Raw genomic sequence first — 17,326 nt, forward strand, 5'->3', positions numbered from 1 at the left:
AAGGAGTTCATTTTCGTTATAACTCAATTTTGACTAAAAATGCAGTTACTGCAGTTAGACTTTGTAGGACAGAAATGACAGAAAAGTCTTAAAACCACACTGGAATTTAAGCTGGCTAGAAAATTCTCTGATTGCACCATAAAAGCCACAAAGCTCACTATCATGAAAGTAACTTTCCTGCTTTCACATTTACTTTGATATAATTCCTCTATGCAGAGCAGCAGGATCTGGAAACTGCAAGAACAAATGTTATTACAAGTATTATTCTATTATCTACATACAGTATGTTTAACCGTTCCCTTTGTACAAACATTAGGCTCTTCTTTAACCCTCTGAACCCCAAAACCTGCTAAAAATAAAATGTTAAATAAAAGAAAAGAGGTAAAAATGTAAACGTTCCATAAGTATTCTGCCCTGCAGAGTCTAACTGCAGTAACTAGCAAAAGGTAAAACTGAGAAAAACTGCTTTAAAGTTTTTTAACGTGTTTTAACTGGTCAGCCAAATGTATTATAGGTACGTCAGTGATATGACACTCATTTCTACATGTGTTCATGATGTCATTTTTATGTTAAAAGATCATGATGATTTATTTTACCTTTGACCCCATACTGTAGTTACTGCACTGGTTTTGCTGTAAAAGGATCTAATAGCAATAAACAGAGTGCAGTAACTATAATGTTGTTGTCTTATTTCAGCTTTTTTATATTTTGTTTTCAGTGAATTAAAAATTTCAGATTGATTTCGTTATAAATGTGTTTTAAAAAAAGTGTTTAACTGTGTATTTTAGACTTAATATCATAAAGTAATGTTATATTTTAGTCTTAATATCGTTTTATCTCACTTTTTAACTTCATCACTATCTAGATAATAATTTCCCTTTCAAGTAAACTTATAATTTCTATTATTTTTATGTTTAAATTAGTATATATATCCAAAGCAGACTGTGGTAAGTGCAATAACTGCTTGGTTTTGAGTTGGATTGTATGTTTTTTAGATAAGTATTTCTCTGAAATTAAGCAAAATTGAAATCTAAAACTTTGTCACAAGATAAAACAGAAATCAAGGAGTTCGATTTTGGTTATAACTCAATTTTGACCACAAATATACTTACTGCAGTTAGACTTTGTAGGGTAGTATAGCATGTGGAGCCTCATATTTTCATCAATATTGGAAAAAACACTTGTGGGAACTTTTGTGTATGTAAATTTTCCAAATTTTGTGAAATAAATGAGCAAAAAAAATTCTACTTGATTGTTTTTTTTATGATTTATGGCATTATAACCATGTTATACTGCACAAAAGATTTTTCAGAGTTTTTCTCACTCCGTGCCATGATTGTAAGGTTCAAATAGAGATGCAGGACTTAAAGTAAAAAACAAAAAAGCAACATAAAACGCCCTGAAAATGCTCAGAGGGTTAAACAGCCTGTGTGGACCTTCATTTTATTCTGAAATGTCTAAATTACACTCGTGGTGTATTTATGGAAACTTGCTACCCAGATGAATTATTGCTGATATTTTCTCATGTGTTGTCACTTTATTGGGTCAGTAACTTTACTAGAAGCGAACTAGAGACTGGTTTGAGTCGAAGCCCTCGTTTGTCCCTTTGCTTTCTAATATTCACCCTCTCAGCTTCTATTAATAGTTTCTCCTCAGCGCCTTACCAGAAGGCCTCTAGAAAACTTTAATAAAACCTCTTCAGAAAGAGAAGAGGAAGTTTCTACCACAGGTTAAAGTCCTCACAGCTCCACCTCGCCCTCTAAGTATCACCTGCTTTATGATACCAAAAAACCCTTTTTCTGCTTCAAAAATAGAGTAAAATCTACAAAGTTAGACCCTGAAATCACACTATTTGCTGCTAACAGTGAAACTCCAACACAACCATTAAAATATGGGCACTTGGAGCAAATAGCATTAAGTTTGTGCAAAGAAAAAAAAAGAAAAAAGAAACGCCTCCTTTACATTCAACCAGACCAGATCCTCTTTGCTTTTACCACATAGTAAAATAGTTGTTAGCAGTGTTATTTTCTGTTCCTCTTTCTAAAATAAAACCAGGTAAAATAATATATTGTCAATTACGTTTCTTGGAAGGTACAAATAAATGGAACTTGGACATCAGTGTTGAGTGAAATGCATCATTGCTGCTGCAGTAAAAATGGGCTTTTTCTAATTTCAAGCATTACTTTTTTTATCTTTTCCATTACTGACCAATGAGAATTCAACTAACTAAACTCTTGGCACTGAAGGCTACACACATATATATAGTTTAATTTCTATTATTGCTTTAAAATGTGCAGAGAATCACAGGAGAGGAAGTCAAAAAGTAAAATTTTTTTTAAAAAAAGCTCTGAATAAAGAGCTAGAGTTATCTTGGCTGAATTTTAAGAAAGACCTACACTGAAGTAGACAAGAAAATATATCTATTAATATATCTATTACAAAAGTCATGAAGTATGATCTTTCACAGTAACAATCAGGAGGATGTGCTTTAGTTTATGTGAAGTCCTCGGCTGTAATGGACAATAATGATTCAGTTTAGACGCTTCAGTTTAGAAATGAGCTCAGATTTCATGTGCAGCATCAACGGTGCAAATTCTAGCTTATAAATAATGAAAAAAAATCACAAGTCCAAAGTTAATTTTTCTCATCTTCCTTCTTGGTATTTATGAAAGAGGTAAAAGAAAATAAAAAATGATTAATTGTGACACAAACCTGCACCGAGCTGAGAACAGAGTCCTCACACGGTGTCGTTAAGAGTCTCTGTGGAGAGCCAGATCCGGGCCCCGTTCAGAAACTTGCTAATGGGGGTCCCGTGGATACTGCGGCGACACAGGTTCCCCACCGGGGTGAAAGGAAAGGAGGAGGTGAGGAAGTCTGGAGGAGTAGGGGGGTTGTGGCGGGAGCTGGCCTTAAAATACATCCTCCTGTGGTCTGAGAGGGGCCCGCCGGGGCTGGGGAGGGGCGTGCTGCCTGGACTGGGGCCCTTATACTGCCGGAGGTGGCTCTGCAGGGTCTCTATCTCATCCACCAGCAGGGAGAGCTTGTGGTAGGAGGTGCTGGGGCCTCCTCGGGGGATGCAGGCTTCAGGGACCCAGCGCAGGAAGTAGAGCTTCCAGAGGGCCACGTGGGAGGGCAGCAGCAGGGGGATCAGGAGGCCCTGCTGGTCCACGGGCCGAGAGAACCAGTCTCTGAAGAAACGCTCCGACGGGGTCTCCACCTTCACCGGGGAGAAGTCTGGCTTCAGCTCCGACACCAGAGAGCCCCGCCGGGTCAGCGTCTCCTCCCCGCTCCTCGTCCCGTTACGGACGGAGACAGACATTCCTCTCAGCGTGGAGCTGTAGGTCTTCTGCTGGAGGAGGACACAGTTCAGCAGGTTTAGTCAGAATCATCTAAATCTTTAAATCAGCCTATTCCTCAATATCAAGTCTTCATCATCCTGGAACCAACTTAAAGCTGGGGTAGGCAGTTTTTAGTGTCGCAGTTTTTAGTGACAACATTCCTCCTCCTGCAGCTGTCCTCTCTGTCCTAAGACCCTCGATAATGACATGTTTTATTGCGTTTACTAGCCGTGTTTCCAAAGCGACAGTTTCAACTGTGACGTCAAATATGCTACGGATTAAACATGGGAACTGTGGACGCAGACGCTAACTTTGCACAACATCCGCTGCTGATCATAAACAAACCAGCATGGCTAATTATGCACAACTTCTCCGCTGATCACAAACAAACCAGCATGCTAATTAACCGGCATCACTAACTGTGCACAGAGTGTCCGGTGCTTGCTGTAAACAAACAGAGATCGCTAAGTGAACACCTCCTGCAGCAGCAGCACATACACACTGTACTGCTACAGAGCTAACTGTTAGCCTGTTAGCACATACACACTGTACTGCTAAAGAGCTAACTTTTAGCCTGTTAGCACATACACACTGTACTGCTACAGAGCTAACTGTTAGCTTGTTAGCACATACACACTGTACTGCTGCAAAGCTAACTGTTAGCCTGTTAGCACATGCACACTGTACTGCTACAGAGCTAACTGTTAGCCTGTTAGCACATACACACTGTAATGCTACAGAGCTAACTGTTAGCCTGTTAGCACATACACACTGTACTGCTACAGAGCTAACTGTTAGCCTGTTAGCACATACACACTATACTGCTACAGAGCAAACTGTTAGCCTGTTAGCACATACACACTGTACTGCTACAGAGCTAACTGTTAGCCTGTTAGCACATACACACTGTACTGCTACAGAGCTAACTGTTAGCCTGTTAGCACATACACACTGTACTGCTACACAGCTAACTGCAGAGCTTGCAGGTCCACACTATGAAAGAGGCTTATGTTTATTGTCGCTTGTGGCTACTCGCTACTTCACCGGCTTTAACAAATGGTGCGTGTTGTTGTGGCATCGAGTACTATGTCACATCCTGCTCAGCGTTCTATCCAATCAGTAACCAGGCTTTTTTCAGGGGAGAAAAACGGACAGCTCATATTCAAATTAGGTGCGTTTCGGCGAGTGAGACCCGCCTCATCCCGGGTATTCGACTGTAGTGGAAACACGGCTAGTGTCAGACTTTCACTAATAGTTTATCTTGCTTTTTTTGGTTGCTTTTCCATGTCTGCAGTTGTTGCCAATGCTGGAATAGCAACTTTTTCTGCAGGATTTTCCTCCATTGAATCAGATCTTTAACATCTGAAGGAACATGCAGACTAATCTGTGTTTGTCCAACAGCCAATAGGAACATCTCTCTCTCTCTGAAATGACCTGTGATTGGCCTAAAGTCTTCCATCACAGACTAGATATTCAAAAGCCTGAGAACAGATCGAAGAAGAGGAGGAGCAGAAGTCTAGTTTACTCCCTGACAACTTGAATTACAATATGCTGAAAGGTGATTGTGAAATATTTGCCTACGACAGCTTTAAGAAGAGAAAAACTGACTTGTTTTCTGTGTAATAATTCACCTTGTGTGCATTTTCTAAAGTTGCTGATGACACAAAAACAAAACGCTGCTCATAAAATCTCAACGACAATAATCAGAACTGCTGACTGGATGGATTAGTCAAGTTACACATTTACTCCTTTAGAAATTGTGTGTATTTCAGCATAATGCCACATGCCAATAGTAACACCTAGCAGCCTGAGGTAACTGTAGAAGGGCAGAGGACTGAGGTAGCAGTATTGATCCTAGTCTGACCTCTAAATAAGATGGCTACAGTGTTCAGTACACATGCCCTGCCAGGTATACATACACCTGATAAGGACACATTCTAAGTCTCATTGCATTACAAGTAAAGGAGAATATGGAACAACTGCAGCCATGAAATGAAATCATGCACAACAACTGTTAAGTTCAAAAGGCTTATTATGAAAAATGATATGCTGAATAAGTAAATGTTACAAACTGGATGAGGACGTTCTGGTAACTGCCTTCAGTGTTTGTTTGTTTGTTTTTTTTGTTGTTGTTGTTGTCTTTGCAGGAGTAATCGAAATTCTCCGATCTAAATACTGTAGTTTGATATACTATGGTTGCCTGGAAAAAAAAAAAAATATATATATATATATATATATATATTTTTTTATAAAGTTTATTCTATTTTGTAAATTGTATATAAACAGATTTCATTATTTTTGCTTACCTTTTGCCTGTTCAGTTAAATAAAAAATAAATAAATAAAATAAACCCCTTAAGTCTTTAATTTATTTATTTATTTATTTTTACATTAAGTGACTATATATAGAAACTGTCTCATTTGAAGTGTGGAGTACCAGGGGAGAGGCCTAGAGAAGGTTTTTTTTTCTTCAGCCTACTTCCTTTTTTTCGGACCAAAAAAATATAAGGAAATGCATATAGAATATTAAGTTGACTGGTTCTGATATTTATGTCATGACTTAGACGGAGCAGATGCATGTAAATGTATAGGGTTATATATACTGTATGTGTGTATATGTATAGGGTTATATATACTGTATGTGTGTATATGTATAGGGTTATATATACTGTATTTGTGTATATGTATAGGGTTATATATACTGTATTTGTGTGTATGTATAGGGTTATATATACTGTATGTGTGTATATGTATAGGGTTATATGTACTGTATATGTGTACATGTATAGGGTTATATATACTGTATGTGTGTATATGTATAGGGTTATATGTACTGTATATGTGTACATGTATAGGGTTATATATACTGTATGTGTGTATATGTATAGGGTTATATGTACTGTATTTGTGTATATGTATAGGGTTATATATACTGTATGTGTGTAAATGTCTAAATTTAAATGTGTTTATATGAACATCTGTATAACGGTGTGTATGTGTGTATGTATATATGCATCTAGCAACGTTGTTGTTGTTTACGTTGTTTTTTATTAATAAATGAATGAATTAACTAGAAATCACAGCTACAGAGGCAGCTACACTGTATTTACCCTCTGTGAAACCTTTCCCTAGAAAATAAATAAATAAAGCACACATTCGGTCAACAACCTCTGAAATGTAACAAATGTTTTTTTACTTACTGAATTTCCTGTGACAAAGTATTTCAGCGCTACCAAATAGCAAAAGAGGAAACGAGTCTGATACGAGGTCTACTAATGGTTTCGGGCGTTTACTTTTAAGAAGTCATTGCACTCTAGAAAAATGGCTACATGATCATAACTGGACTGGTTAATCCATAAGTCTTTAATCCAAAAAAACAACTAGACTCTAACAACTACACTTTATTTGTAAAAAGTGCTTTACAAATCAAATTTATAATTATTATTATTACAGTGAAATGCAGGTGTTTGGTTTGTATCCAAGGCAGTAAAATAAGAGAACATCCACATAAAATAATGTGCAGCTACTACTTTTATATACACTGGTGAAGCTGGATGTGTTATGTACCTTTGTGCGTCTGAAGGTTTTCACTTCCCCATTCTGAACGCAGGCGGCGCCTTTTCCTACATACATGGGGTTGTTAAAGAGGGTTTGGTCTTTAGTGGAGAACTGCTGTGACCAGTCCCACACAGGAGGGAAATACACCGCCTGGTCCTCACTCTGAGGGATGGCTTTGTTCTTGGCAAAGTCCTGCACAGAAAACACAAGACACAAGTAGAACTGGGTTCAGATGACAAATCATGCAGGTAAACAAAAAAAAAACAACAACCCTTAATGCTCCCTATACATCAGAAGACTTTGATTTGGAAAATACTACAACTAGATTCTTTTAGCAGTTTTTCCATCATGCTCTTAGTAAAAACTGACTAAATGGAGGAGAAGCAGCTTTTGGCTCCAGCTGCTCTAGTGTGTGCAGTAGTTTGTGTTAAAAAAACAAAACAACAACAACAAAAAGAAGAGAAGACGCCACAAAATGCCCCTCACAAAGCTGAAAAAGGGTTTCTGTTTTTATCACATGAAAAGTTGACTATTTTACAGTAAAAATAGATACAAAGAAGAACAAAGAAAAGGAACATTTAGAAATGAATTAATGATATATACATTTATGTCCTATTTAATTATAATGTGTTTAATTGAATAATTATATGTATCAGCTCTATCAACTTTCATTTAGTTAATCATACATTAATCATCGATTATTTATTACTTATTTATGTATACATCTACTGATACATTTTAACTGGGTCTCCTTACTGTTCTCTTTACTAAGAAACATCTAAATATATGACATCATTATATTTTATTAGGAGCGCCGTGACTCCAGTAAAACTCCTGGATGTACTAAAGACTTTCAGCTTTTAGTCTGGGACTGGGGACATCTTTTGATGTAAGCCCAGTATAAGTCTCTTGTTTTGCTGTTGACAAACTCATTGGTGACTTTCTTTACCACAAGCTAAATGTGTTCTTATCTGTGTGCATTATGTTGCACTCTTTCCTGTCAACTATCTGACACACGCACAAGGAAATTATAGTCTTTGACCACAAAAACAAGTTGCTCTGTTACACACCACCACCTTGAGTTATAACATGTTTCTTATTCTGCTTGGACCGCTGACACACACATTAAACATATAATCAGGATTATGGTGGAATCTGTTGCACAACATTGGTATTTACACGTACAAACAAATTAATATTGACAAAACTAGAACATTTCTAAAGACATTTTGAGTGTGCTTGACTCTGGCCCATGACTCTGACCCATACATTATTAGATTACAATTTGAACTGTTTTCAAAATGGAAAAGAGGAGGAAGTCATGTAAGATAATAAACCAAGTGTTTGTCCGCATGTGTCCGACTGTCTGAAAGTAGTGTGAAACTTGTCAGTTTGTGTCTAAAACTCGTCAGTTAGTGTCTAAAACTCGTCAGTTTGTGTCTAAAACTCGTCAGTTTGTGTCTAAAACTCGTCAGTTGGTGTCTAAAACTAGTCAGTTGGTGTCTAAAACTCGTCAGTTGGTGTCTAAAACTCGTCAGTTAGTGTCTAAAACTCGTCAGTTAGTGTCTAAAACTCGTCAGTAAGTGTCTAAAACTCGTCAGTTGGTGTCTGAAACTCGTCAGTTAGTGTCTAAAACTCGTCAGTTAGTGTCTAAAACTCGTCAGTTAGTGTCTAAAACTCGTCAGTTGGTGTCTAAAACTAGTCAGTTAGTGTCTAAAACTCGTCAGTTAGTGTCTAAAACTCGTCAGTTGGTGTCTAACACTAGTCAGTTAGTGTCTAAAACTCGTCAGTTAGTATCTAAAACTCGTCAGTTAGTGTCTAAAACTCGTCAGTTTGTGTCTAAAACTCGTCAGTTTGTGTCTAAAACTCGTCAGTTAGTGTCTAAAACTCGTCAGTTAGTGTCTAAAACTCGTCAGTTTGTGTCTAAAACTCGTCAGTTAGTGTCTAAAACTCGTCAGTTTGTGTCTAAACTCGTCAGTTAGTGTCTAAAACTCGTCAGTTAGTGTCTAAAACTCGTCAGTTTGTGTCTAAAACTCGTCAGTTAGTGTCTAAACTCGTCAGTTGGTGTCTAAAACTCGTCAGTTAGTGTCTAAACTCGTCAGTTGGTGTCTAAAACTTGTCAGTTAGTGTATAAAACTCGTCAGTTAGAGCTAAAACTCGTCAGTTTGTGTCTAAAACTCGTCAGTTTGTGTCTAAAACTAGTCAGTTGGTGTCTAAAACTCGTCAGTTGGTGTCTAAAACTCGTCAGTTTGTGTCTAAAACTAGTCAGTTGGTGTCTAAAACTCGTCAGTTGGTGTCTAAAACTCGTCAGTTGGTGTCTAAAACTAGTCAGTTGGTGTCTAAAACTCGTCAGTAAGTGTCTAAAACTCGTCAGTTGGTGTCTGAAACTCGTCAGTTAGTGTCTAAAACTCGTCAGTTAGTGTCTAAAACTCGTCAGTTAGTGTCTAAAACTCGTCAGTTGGTGTCTAAAACTAGTCAGTTAGTGTCTAAAACTCGTCAGTTAGTGTCTAAAACTCGTCAGTTGGTGTCTAACACTAGTCAGTTAGTGTCTAAAACTCGTCAGTTAGTATCTAAAACTCGTCAGTTAGTGTCTAAAACTCGTCAGTTTGTGTCTAAAACTCGTCAGTTAGTGTCTAAAACTCGTCAGTTAGTGTCTAAAACTCGTCAGTTTGTGTCTAAAACTCGTCAGTTAGTGTCTAAAACTCGTCAGTTTGTGTCTAAACTCGTCAGTTAGTGTCTAAAACTCGTCAGTTAGTGTCTAAAACTCGTCAGTTTGTGTCTAAAACTCGTCAGTTAGTGTCTAAACTCGTCAGTTGGTGTCTAAAACTCGTCAGTTAGTGTCTAAACTCGTCAGTTGGTGTCTAAAACTTGTCAGTTAGTGTATAAAACTCGTCAGTTAGAGCTAAAACTCGTCAGTTTGTGTCTAAAACTCGTCAGTTTGTGTCTAAAACTCGTCCGTTAGTGTCTAAAACCTTGAGCGCAGTTTCCAAATGTATTTTTTTTAACAAAATCTCTCCCTCTGCACTCTAGCAATGATGTCATCCACTCTAGCCTCTCCATAAGGTAACATTGGGGGGATTTTTTTGGCATGTTTTTGACGAATAATTTGAAAACCGTTTGCAGAAACCCTTAGAGAAGTCATAGCACACTTGTCATGGCCGAGCCGGTTGATTTCATACCCTTTTAGTGTACGTGCAACCAAAACTCTGGGAGGAGTAGTCGACCGAAAAAAAACACGGGGCAATAAAATCTAGGATTAAGCCCGGTGGAGAGTATATTAGAGCTCTTTCAAGCACACTCAGTAAATAAGTATCCAATCCCATGTTTGAGTGTCTGTCACCTTCAAGTGCTGAGCTCGCTGTTTGGGAGAATTAAAGAGAAAAGTACTGAAGAGAGGGATCCACATGCTGTCACTCAGAACGGTCAGGTAGGTCTCTGTGAACTCGAATGCTGCCGGGTACTGGTTCATCATCTGCCACACGCAGTCCAGGAACAGCATGAACAGCGGGGACTGGACCAAGAGAACAGAGGAACGAGAAGCATAAGTGACTTGGCATTTCTTTTAAGTACTGTTTGGGTTATGAACTTTCAGAGCAGTACCTCCTCTTTCTCATTCTTCTTTAAGTGGTTGCATCTGTCCAAGAAGCGATGGCCAGCCATCACCCACTCCTTCTGCACCAAACTCTGAAAGCCAAGAAGGCTTCGATAATGAGGGTCCAACATGAGCTGCACCAAGGAGGACACCACACAGTTCAGGTCTCTGTCTTCCTCCTCTGTACAGGCAGACAATAAGAGAAAAGAAAAATTAAAAACTTGAACAAACCGCTTGCAAGGAAAACACATGCACTGACACTCAATCAATCAAATTTGTACATTTTTGTTTGTTCATTTGTGCACTTTTGTTTAACTTATTGCTCTGTTTGTCCTTTTTCTCTATTGAAGTTTCTCAGAGAATTGTAAAACCAGGGTCAAATTCCTTTAATATTGCACACATACATGGCCAATAGTAGTAAGTGATTAAGTGAGTAAGTAAGTAATTCAGTAAGTTACTAAGTGATTAAGTAAGTTAGTTAGTTAGTAAATAAGTGATTAAGTAAGTTAGTTAGTTAGTAAATAAGTGATTAAGTTAGTAATTCAGTAAGTTAGTAGGTTAGTAGGTAAGTTAGTGAGTAAGTAAGTTACTAAGTTAGTAGGTAAGTTAGTGAGTAAGTAAGTTACTAAGTAAGTAAGTAAGTAAGTAAGTAAGTAAGTAAGTAAGTAAGTAAGTAAGTAAGTAAGTAAGTAAGTAAGTAAGTAAGTAAGTAAGTAAGTAAGTAAGTAAGTAAGTAAGTAAGTTAGTTAGTTAGTTAGTTAGTTAGTTAGTTAGTTAGTTAGTTAGTTAGTTAGTTAGTTAGTTAGTTAGTTAGTTAGTTAGTAAGTAAGTGTGCATCTCAGTAAATTAGAATATCATAGAAAAGTTTATTTATGTAATTAATTCAATTCAAAAAGGTGAAATAACACATTATATAGATCCATTACACACAGAATGTAACATTTCATGTCTTCATTTATTTAATTTCTTCTAATTATAATGATTATGGCTTACATTTAATGAAGACCTAAAATTCACTGTCTCAAACATTTTTGAATATTACAAAAGACCAATTGTAAAAAGTATGCTTAATGTGTAAATGTTGGCCTCTGAACAGTATATTGAAGTATCTCAGAGCATTGTAAAACCGGGGTCAAATTCCTTTAATATTGCACTCATACTTGGCCAATAAAGCCGATTCTGATTCTAATTTGACCACAAGAAACATGTTAAATATTATTAAATAAACTTTGGCTACTACAACATCACAAATGATGTACTAAGACATTAAAAACTTAAGTTAATCGCCGTGCAGCGTGCAGTAAAGATAACAAACCTTGTTGCTCTGTGATGCTTGACCTCAAATATATGGAGAGTCATAATATTTTGACTGCTGACTGATAAAAACAGCTACAAGGAGAGAGTTTTACCTTGAAGAATGACTGAAGAGTTCTTTCCATCCAGGTGGAAAACAATCTCCGCTGAATGTTTCAGAAAAGCCCTTTAGACACAAACACAACATAAATGTTAACTGATTTTTGAAACACATCTAGTTCTATTTTCTAGCTTAGGACGAGCACTCACAACTTATTCAACATACCAAATAAAACTAGGAGATATGGACTAAATAATTTAAGTAATTTTTGTGTGTGAGACCATTGATTTCATGGCAGTATTATCATGCTGTAATTCGTCTCATAAATGTTTATTTACACAAAAACAACAAAGAAATTCTTAGGCCTTACAATGTGCGTCCACAGATCAAGGTTATTATAGTTAACAAAAAAATCAAAGAAATAACGAAAACTAGAATTGAAAAAACATTTTCATTAACTGAAATAAAAATAAAAATGAGAGTTTTTTAAAAAACGATAACTAACTGAAACTGTTTTTTGTGGTTACAAAACTAACTAAAACTAATTATAGTGAAAATGTCCTTCGTTTTCGTCTTTGTCAACTTTTTTCATACGTAAACCTTTTTGGTTGATATGAAATCTATTTCATCTATCTGGTTTATGACTTAATAAACTTATTGGGGCTGAGATGGATCAGACAAAGGAAATAAAGGAAACATTTATTGTGACTTTTTTTAATCTGGCACCCAACAAATACCCCATAACAACACTAACATAACAATAACACTAAAACTAATAAAAACTATACTAAAACTCAGCATTTTCCAAAAGATAAAAACTAATAAAAACTAGCAAACTCACTCTAAAAACTCATTAAAACTAACTGAATTTGAAAACAAAAAATCACAACGAAACTAAAACTAAAACTAACGAAAAATCCCAAACTATTATAACCTTGCCACAGATGCATGTATTTCACAACAACAGCAACTACTATAGGATGTGTACACTAGAAAACTTCCTCTGGGGAAATTCTGAAAGGGCCACGGGGGCTACTGCCGGTGTGTGTACACTATGATGAGATTCTTCAGAGATTTCACTATGCCCTTTAACCTCAAAATGTGTGTGTGTGTGTGTGTGTGTGTATGTGTGTTTGCATGTGTGAGGAGTGTGCGCACTTATGCGCATGTGTGTGTGTGTGTATCTGTAATCACATCAAAGATCAAAGGCAATCAGATCAAAGCAATCAACAGAATTAACTGCCACCTGTTCCGGCTCAGTGACAGCAGAGGTGGACAGGCTGGAATTTCTGGCCTCGAACAGAAAGCATTTTTGGCAAAACCATAATACCTATCATTGATCCGACTTCACTTTGAGCGTCCTGAGTTCTTCCTGAACGTCTACATATGTTTTTCTTTTAAGAAAAATGAAAAAATAGCTTTGTTAGAGCTATCTAAAAAAACTGTTCCATCTCCCTTTTTCAGAAATCTTCCTGTGTTTTTAATATGGGAGCTAATGAGGCTGTTGGTGGTGTTGGTGGCGCATCTGTGCGTCCTACGCCCAAACTATAACTCTGACAGCTTTACCAGAGGATTATGAGTGAGAAGACAAATTTTCCTACGTTTCTATGTATAAATTATTTCTGTAGAGTGGAATTTGCGGCCTGGAGCGCAGTTTTCAAATTTATTTTTTGACAGTTTTACCTCTCCCTCTACACTCTGGCGATGATGTCACACACTGTGACACGAACATTCCGTGCAATACACACCCATTATAATCTCAGAATTTCTCCAAAAATGATCATGGTCATTGAACAGATTGATAAAAAACTATATGACCTATCGAAACGTGGATTAATACACCGATACACAAGACTTGTGTCTACTGTTTAAAGTTTAAATGGAGTCTCTAGGTGAAATTATGCCGGAGAAGTAGACTAGGCTTTGCCACGTGGCCCTATTTAATCTTAAATAAGAGGTATACACTGTTGAAAACAATACAAAATGTTTTTGCAGATGTGTTTTATTACAGATGGAACCACGAGTGTAACACAAACATCACGAAGGCCAGCAAGACATTTTAAGCTTGTCTCTTTATAAACTACACAGTTAATAAAGAGCTGTCAGGCAGTGTTGCAGGTTGTTTACATACCTGACGTACTCCAGCCATCGAGAGTTTTCAATAGATGTGAGCCACCGTTCCTCTGACTCCTCAAAAGGATCTGCACACAATCAAAACAGTCAAACACTTGCACACTTATACAACTTATTACAACACTATGCATAAACGTGAAGAAACCCATCTCCACTCCAAACAAACATGCATTAAGACATATATGACACAGAGGAATATTGATACTTGCAGTGGTTATCTGCTGTTGCTGCTGAAAGTGGAAATGAAGCTCACCTATGACGCAGATCTGCCTGATCTTAACAAAGGCGCTCTGGATGTCCTGGATGTTGGGCAGACACTTGTCCAGATCCGAGCGGACCACTTCACTACGCTGCGGGTGGCTTTTAGTGATGGCAGTGAAGACTCTAACAGACACCAGACAGACATCAAGGACGGGGTTAAAAACATCTGGAGCAACATCTCAGAAATACATCAGTTATGTTTTCAGAACATCTGCATGATCAGATTTACAAAAAAACGGTATAACAAAATATGTACAGGTGCATCTCAATAAATTAGAATATCTTAGAAAAGTTTATTTATGTCAGTAATTATATAGAATATAATTACAAATAACACATTTCAGTTAGTAAGTAAGTAAGTAAGTAAATTAGTAAGTAAGTAAGTAAGTAAGTAAGTGTAATTTCCCAGCTTGGGATAAATAAAGTATATCTATCTATCTATCTAAGTTAGTAAGTAAGTAAGTAAGTAAGTTAGTAAGTAAATAAGTTAGTAAGTAAGTAAGTAAGCAAGCAAGTAAGTAAGTAAATAAGTAAGTAAGTAAGTAAATAAGTTAGTAAGTAAATAAGTTAGTAAGTAAGTAAGTAAGTAAGTAAGTAAGTTAGTAAGTAAGTAAGTAAGTAAGTAAATAAGTTAGTAAATAAGTTAGTAAGTAAGTAAGTAAGTAAGTAAGTTAGTAAGTAAGTAAGTAAGTAAGTGTGCATCTCAATACATTTATTTAATTTCTTCTAATTCTAATGATTATGGCTTATATTTAATGAAGACCTAAAGCTCAGTGTCTCAAAAAATGTTGAATATTACAAAAGACCAATGGTAAAAAGTGTGTTTAATATGTAAATGTTGTCCTCCGAAAAGTATGTCCTCTATTATGACTTAATACTTGGTTGGGACTGTTTGACTTGAACTACTGGAAATTGACTTTTCCATCATATTCTAATGTACTGAGATGCTCCTGTACATTTTGTCTGCTGTTATTGAATCCCAGTGTGATAAAGAAGGTAGAGAGAACACATTTATACCTTTGATCGATCTTCTTCTGCTGCACTGGATCAGAGATGCTGGCCATGCGGACCAGAGCACTCCCATTCTGGTGATTCCAGCACCAGAGCTGAGGGGGACATTAGATATTAATCAGAGGAGAAAATTAAAAGGTGCTCTGAACAATCAATAACACTGGCTGCACAGTGCTTGGAATTAATATATAATGACTACAAATTACTCCACTGGGTGGAGTGCTGTGAGAATAAAATATATTATAATGGGCCTAATAATGAATAACTGAAAGGGATAAATGAATGTGAGAATACTCACAGGGATGCGGTGATCAGTGAAGTATATGGAGTACTTCTTTAGATCCTGATCTGCCAGAGAAACTGGGACCACAATGTACTCTGGAAGACTAAAGAGAAGATTTAAGAGAGAAAAAACAGTGTTATAATCAATATAAATATGAATACATGAAAATATATCTTTTCCCACAACTTCCAATGTTAAAATCAGAGAGAGAGAAAGCATAAAAATGAGCTTTTAGTTTATTTATTCCTATATATGGGTCAATGACGTGATATAACCCAGTAAGTAAGTAAGTAAGTAAGTAAGTAAAGGTTTATTTATGTCAGTAATTCAATTCAAAAGGTGGAAATAACACATCATATAGATACATCACACACAGAATGAAACATTTCATGTCTTAATTTATTTAATTTATTCTAATTATAATGATTATGGTTTACATTTAATGAAGTTCAGTGTCTAAAAATGTTTTGAATATTACAAAAGACTGATTGTAACTTGTTACTTGGTGTAACCAGTCATTTGTTTTTCATAAAAATCTGATTATATACACAGCAAAATAAATGTGAACTAAAATGAGAAAAAAATATAATCTACGTTTACACTGCAACATTATGGTATACAACAAATTTTACATTATTTTTCAAAACTTTTTTTTAAAAAAGGGTTGTTTTTAGAATATGTTCTGCTCAATATTGATGAAATGTGTAAATGTAGAAATCCTTGTAAATCCTCTGTAAAATTAAGTAATTATATGCAAGTCCAATTAAATACAATGTAGGTGGAAAAAGTGAGTGTGCTTGAAAAAGCACACTATATACTTTTCACCAGGCTTAATCCTAGATTTTATTCTCACGTGTTTTTTCCGGTCGACTTCTCCTCCCAGAGTTTTGGTCACACATACACTAAAAAGATATCAAATCGAGCGGCTCGGCCATGACAAGTGTGCTATGACTTTTCTAAGGGTTTCAGCAAACAGTTTTCAAATTATTCGGTAAAAACACGCCAAAAAATCCCCCGAATGTAACCCTATGGAGAGACTAGAGTGGATGACATCATCACTAGAGTGCAGAGGGAGAGAAAAATGTGCCAACCCTTACTTGTCACTGACCCATATATCACCTAACCCAGCCCAGTTTTTTCATATGAATAAGCTAAATGTGCTCCTTTAAGCTGACACAGCAGAATACTGTACTAATGTACTAAAAGCCTTGTTTGGTGTTCTGTGAATAACTTGTTAGCACTGGATTTGTTTTGCTGTGTCGGCCCCAAATATCCAAGCTGATGAGTGTCTTTAACAGTGAGGTTTTTTTGTATTTGAGGGTAAAAAATGAATCAGAGAGTACTCCAAGTATTGTTTTGGCCCCATGTGATGTGTGCAGTTTGGTGCAAGCTACTATTATGCAATTTTGAGTCTTTTCTCAAATTCCACATTAAACACAGTACAATCCTCACTTTGAAACCCACCATGATGTCACCACTGAACTCAGATGAATGGCACGTATTGTCCAAAATAGACTTGCATGTTACACTGAGACATTAACAAGAGTTTTTCCCTTAAGTTGCTCATGAAGCGAGGAAAAAACGCTCAAGTGTAAATATACCGTCCTGCCAAAACACACCAGGTACGAAGTAAAGGGTGATTCTCATGAACATGGTGCAGCTCAGAGCAACAATCCAATAGCATTGAATACATATTTTCTTTGACCCTTTATAACATAAAAGCTAAAGTCACTGTTTAATATGAATTTATAATCTATTTTTAAAAAAATTTAAGGTATTTTCTGACATTTTTAGAGA

General features: G+C 36.4%; 1 protein-coding gene across 2 annotated transcripts in view; it reads right to left on the reverse strand.

Moving 5' to 3' along the window:
* Positions 1–1,536: 1,536 nt before the first annotated feature.
* The window catches only part of mtmr10 (myotubularin related protein 10), a 43,795-nt gene continuing 28,005 nt past the window's right edge, over positions 1,537–17,326 (reverse strand). Inside the window, exons 8-16 of one of the 2 annotated variants that reach the window (XM_059359100.1) lie at positions 15,545–15,632; positions 15,253–15,341; positions 14,228–14,358; positions 13,973–14,042; positions 11,897–11,967; positions 10,496–10,668; positions 10,236–10,406; positions 6,905–7,087; positions 1,537–3,346 (exon numbers count right to left, since the gene is read on the reverse strand). In XM_059359100.1, the coding sequence (XP_059215083.1) occupies positions 2,738–3,346; positions 6,905–7,087; positions 10,236–10,406; positions 10,496–10,668; positions 11,897–11,967; positions 13,973–14,042; positions 14,228–14,358; positions 15,253–15,341; positions 15,545–15,632 (1,585 nt within the window). In that variant the 3' untranslated portion in view covers positions 1,537–2,737. Of the gene's footprint in view, positions 3,350–6,904; positions 7,088–10,235; positions 10,407–10,495; positions 10,669–11,896; positions 11,968–13,972; positions 14,043–14,227; positions 14,359–15,252; positions 15,342–15,544; positions 15,633–17,326 lie in introns of both variants that reach the window. The other variant, XM_059359091.1, reaches the window with a different exon arrangement.

This window comes from Centropristis striata, chromosome 2, assembly GCF_030273125.1.
Source record: "Centropristis striata isolate RG_2023a ecotype Rhode Island chromosome 2, C.striata_1.0, whole genome shotgun sequence".
NCBI lineage: Eukaryota > Metazoa > Chordata > Actinopteri > Perciformes > Serranidae > Centropristis > Centropristis striata.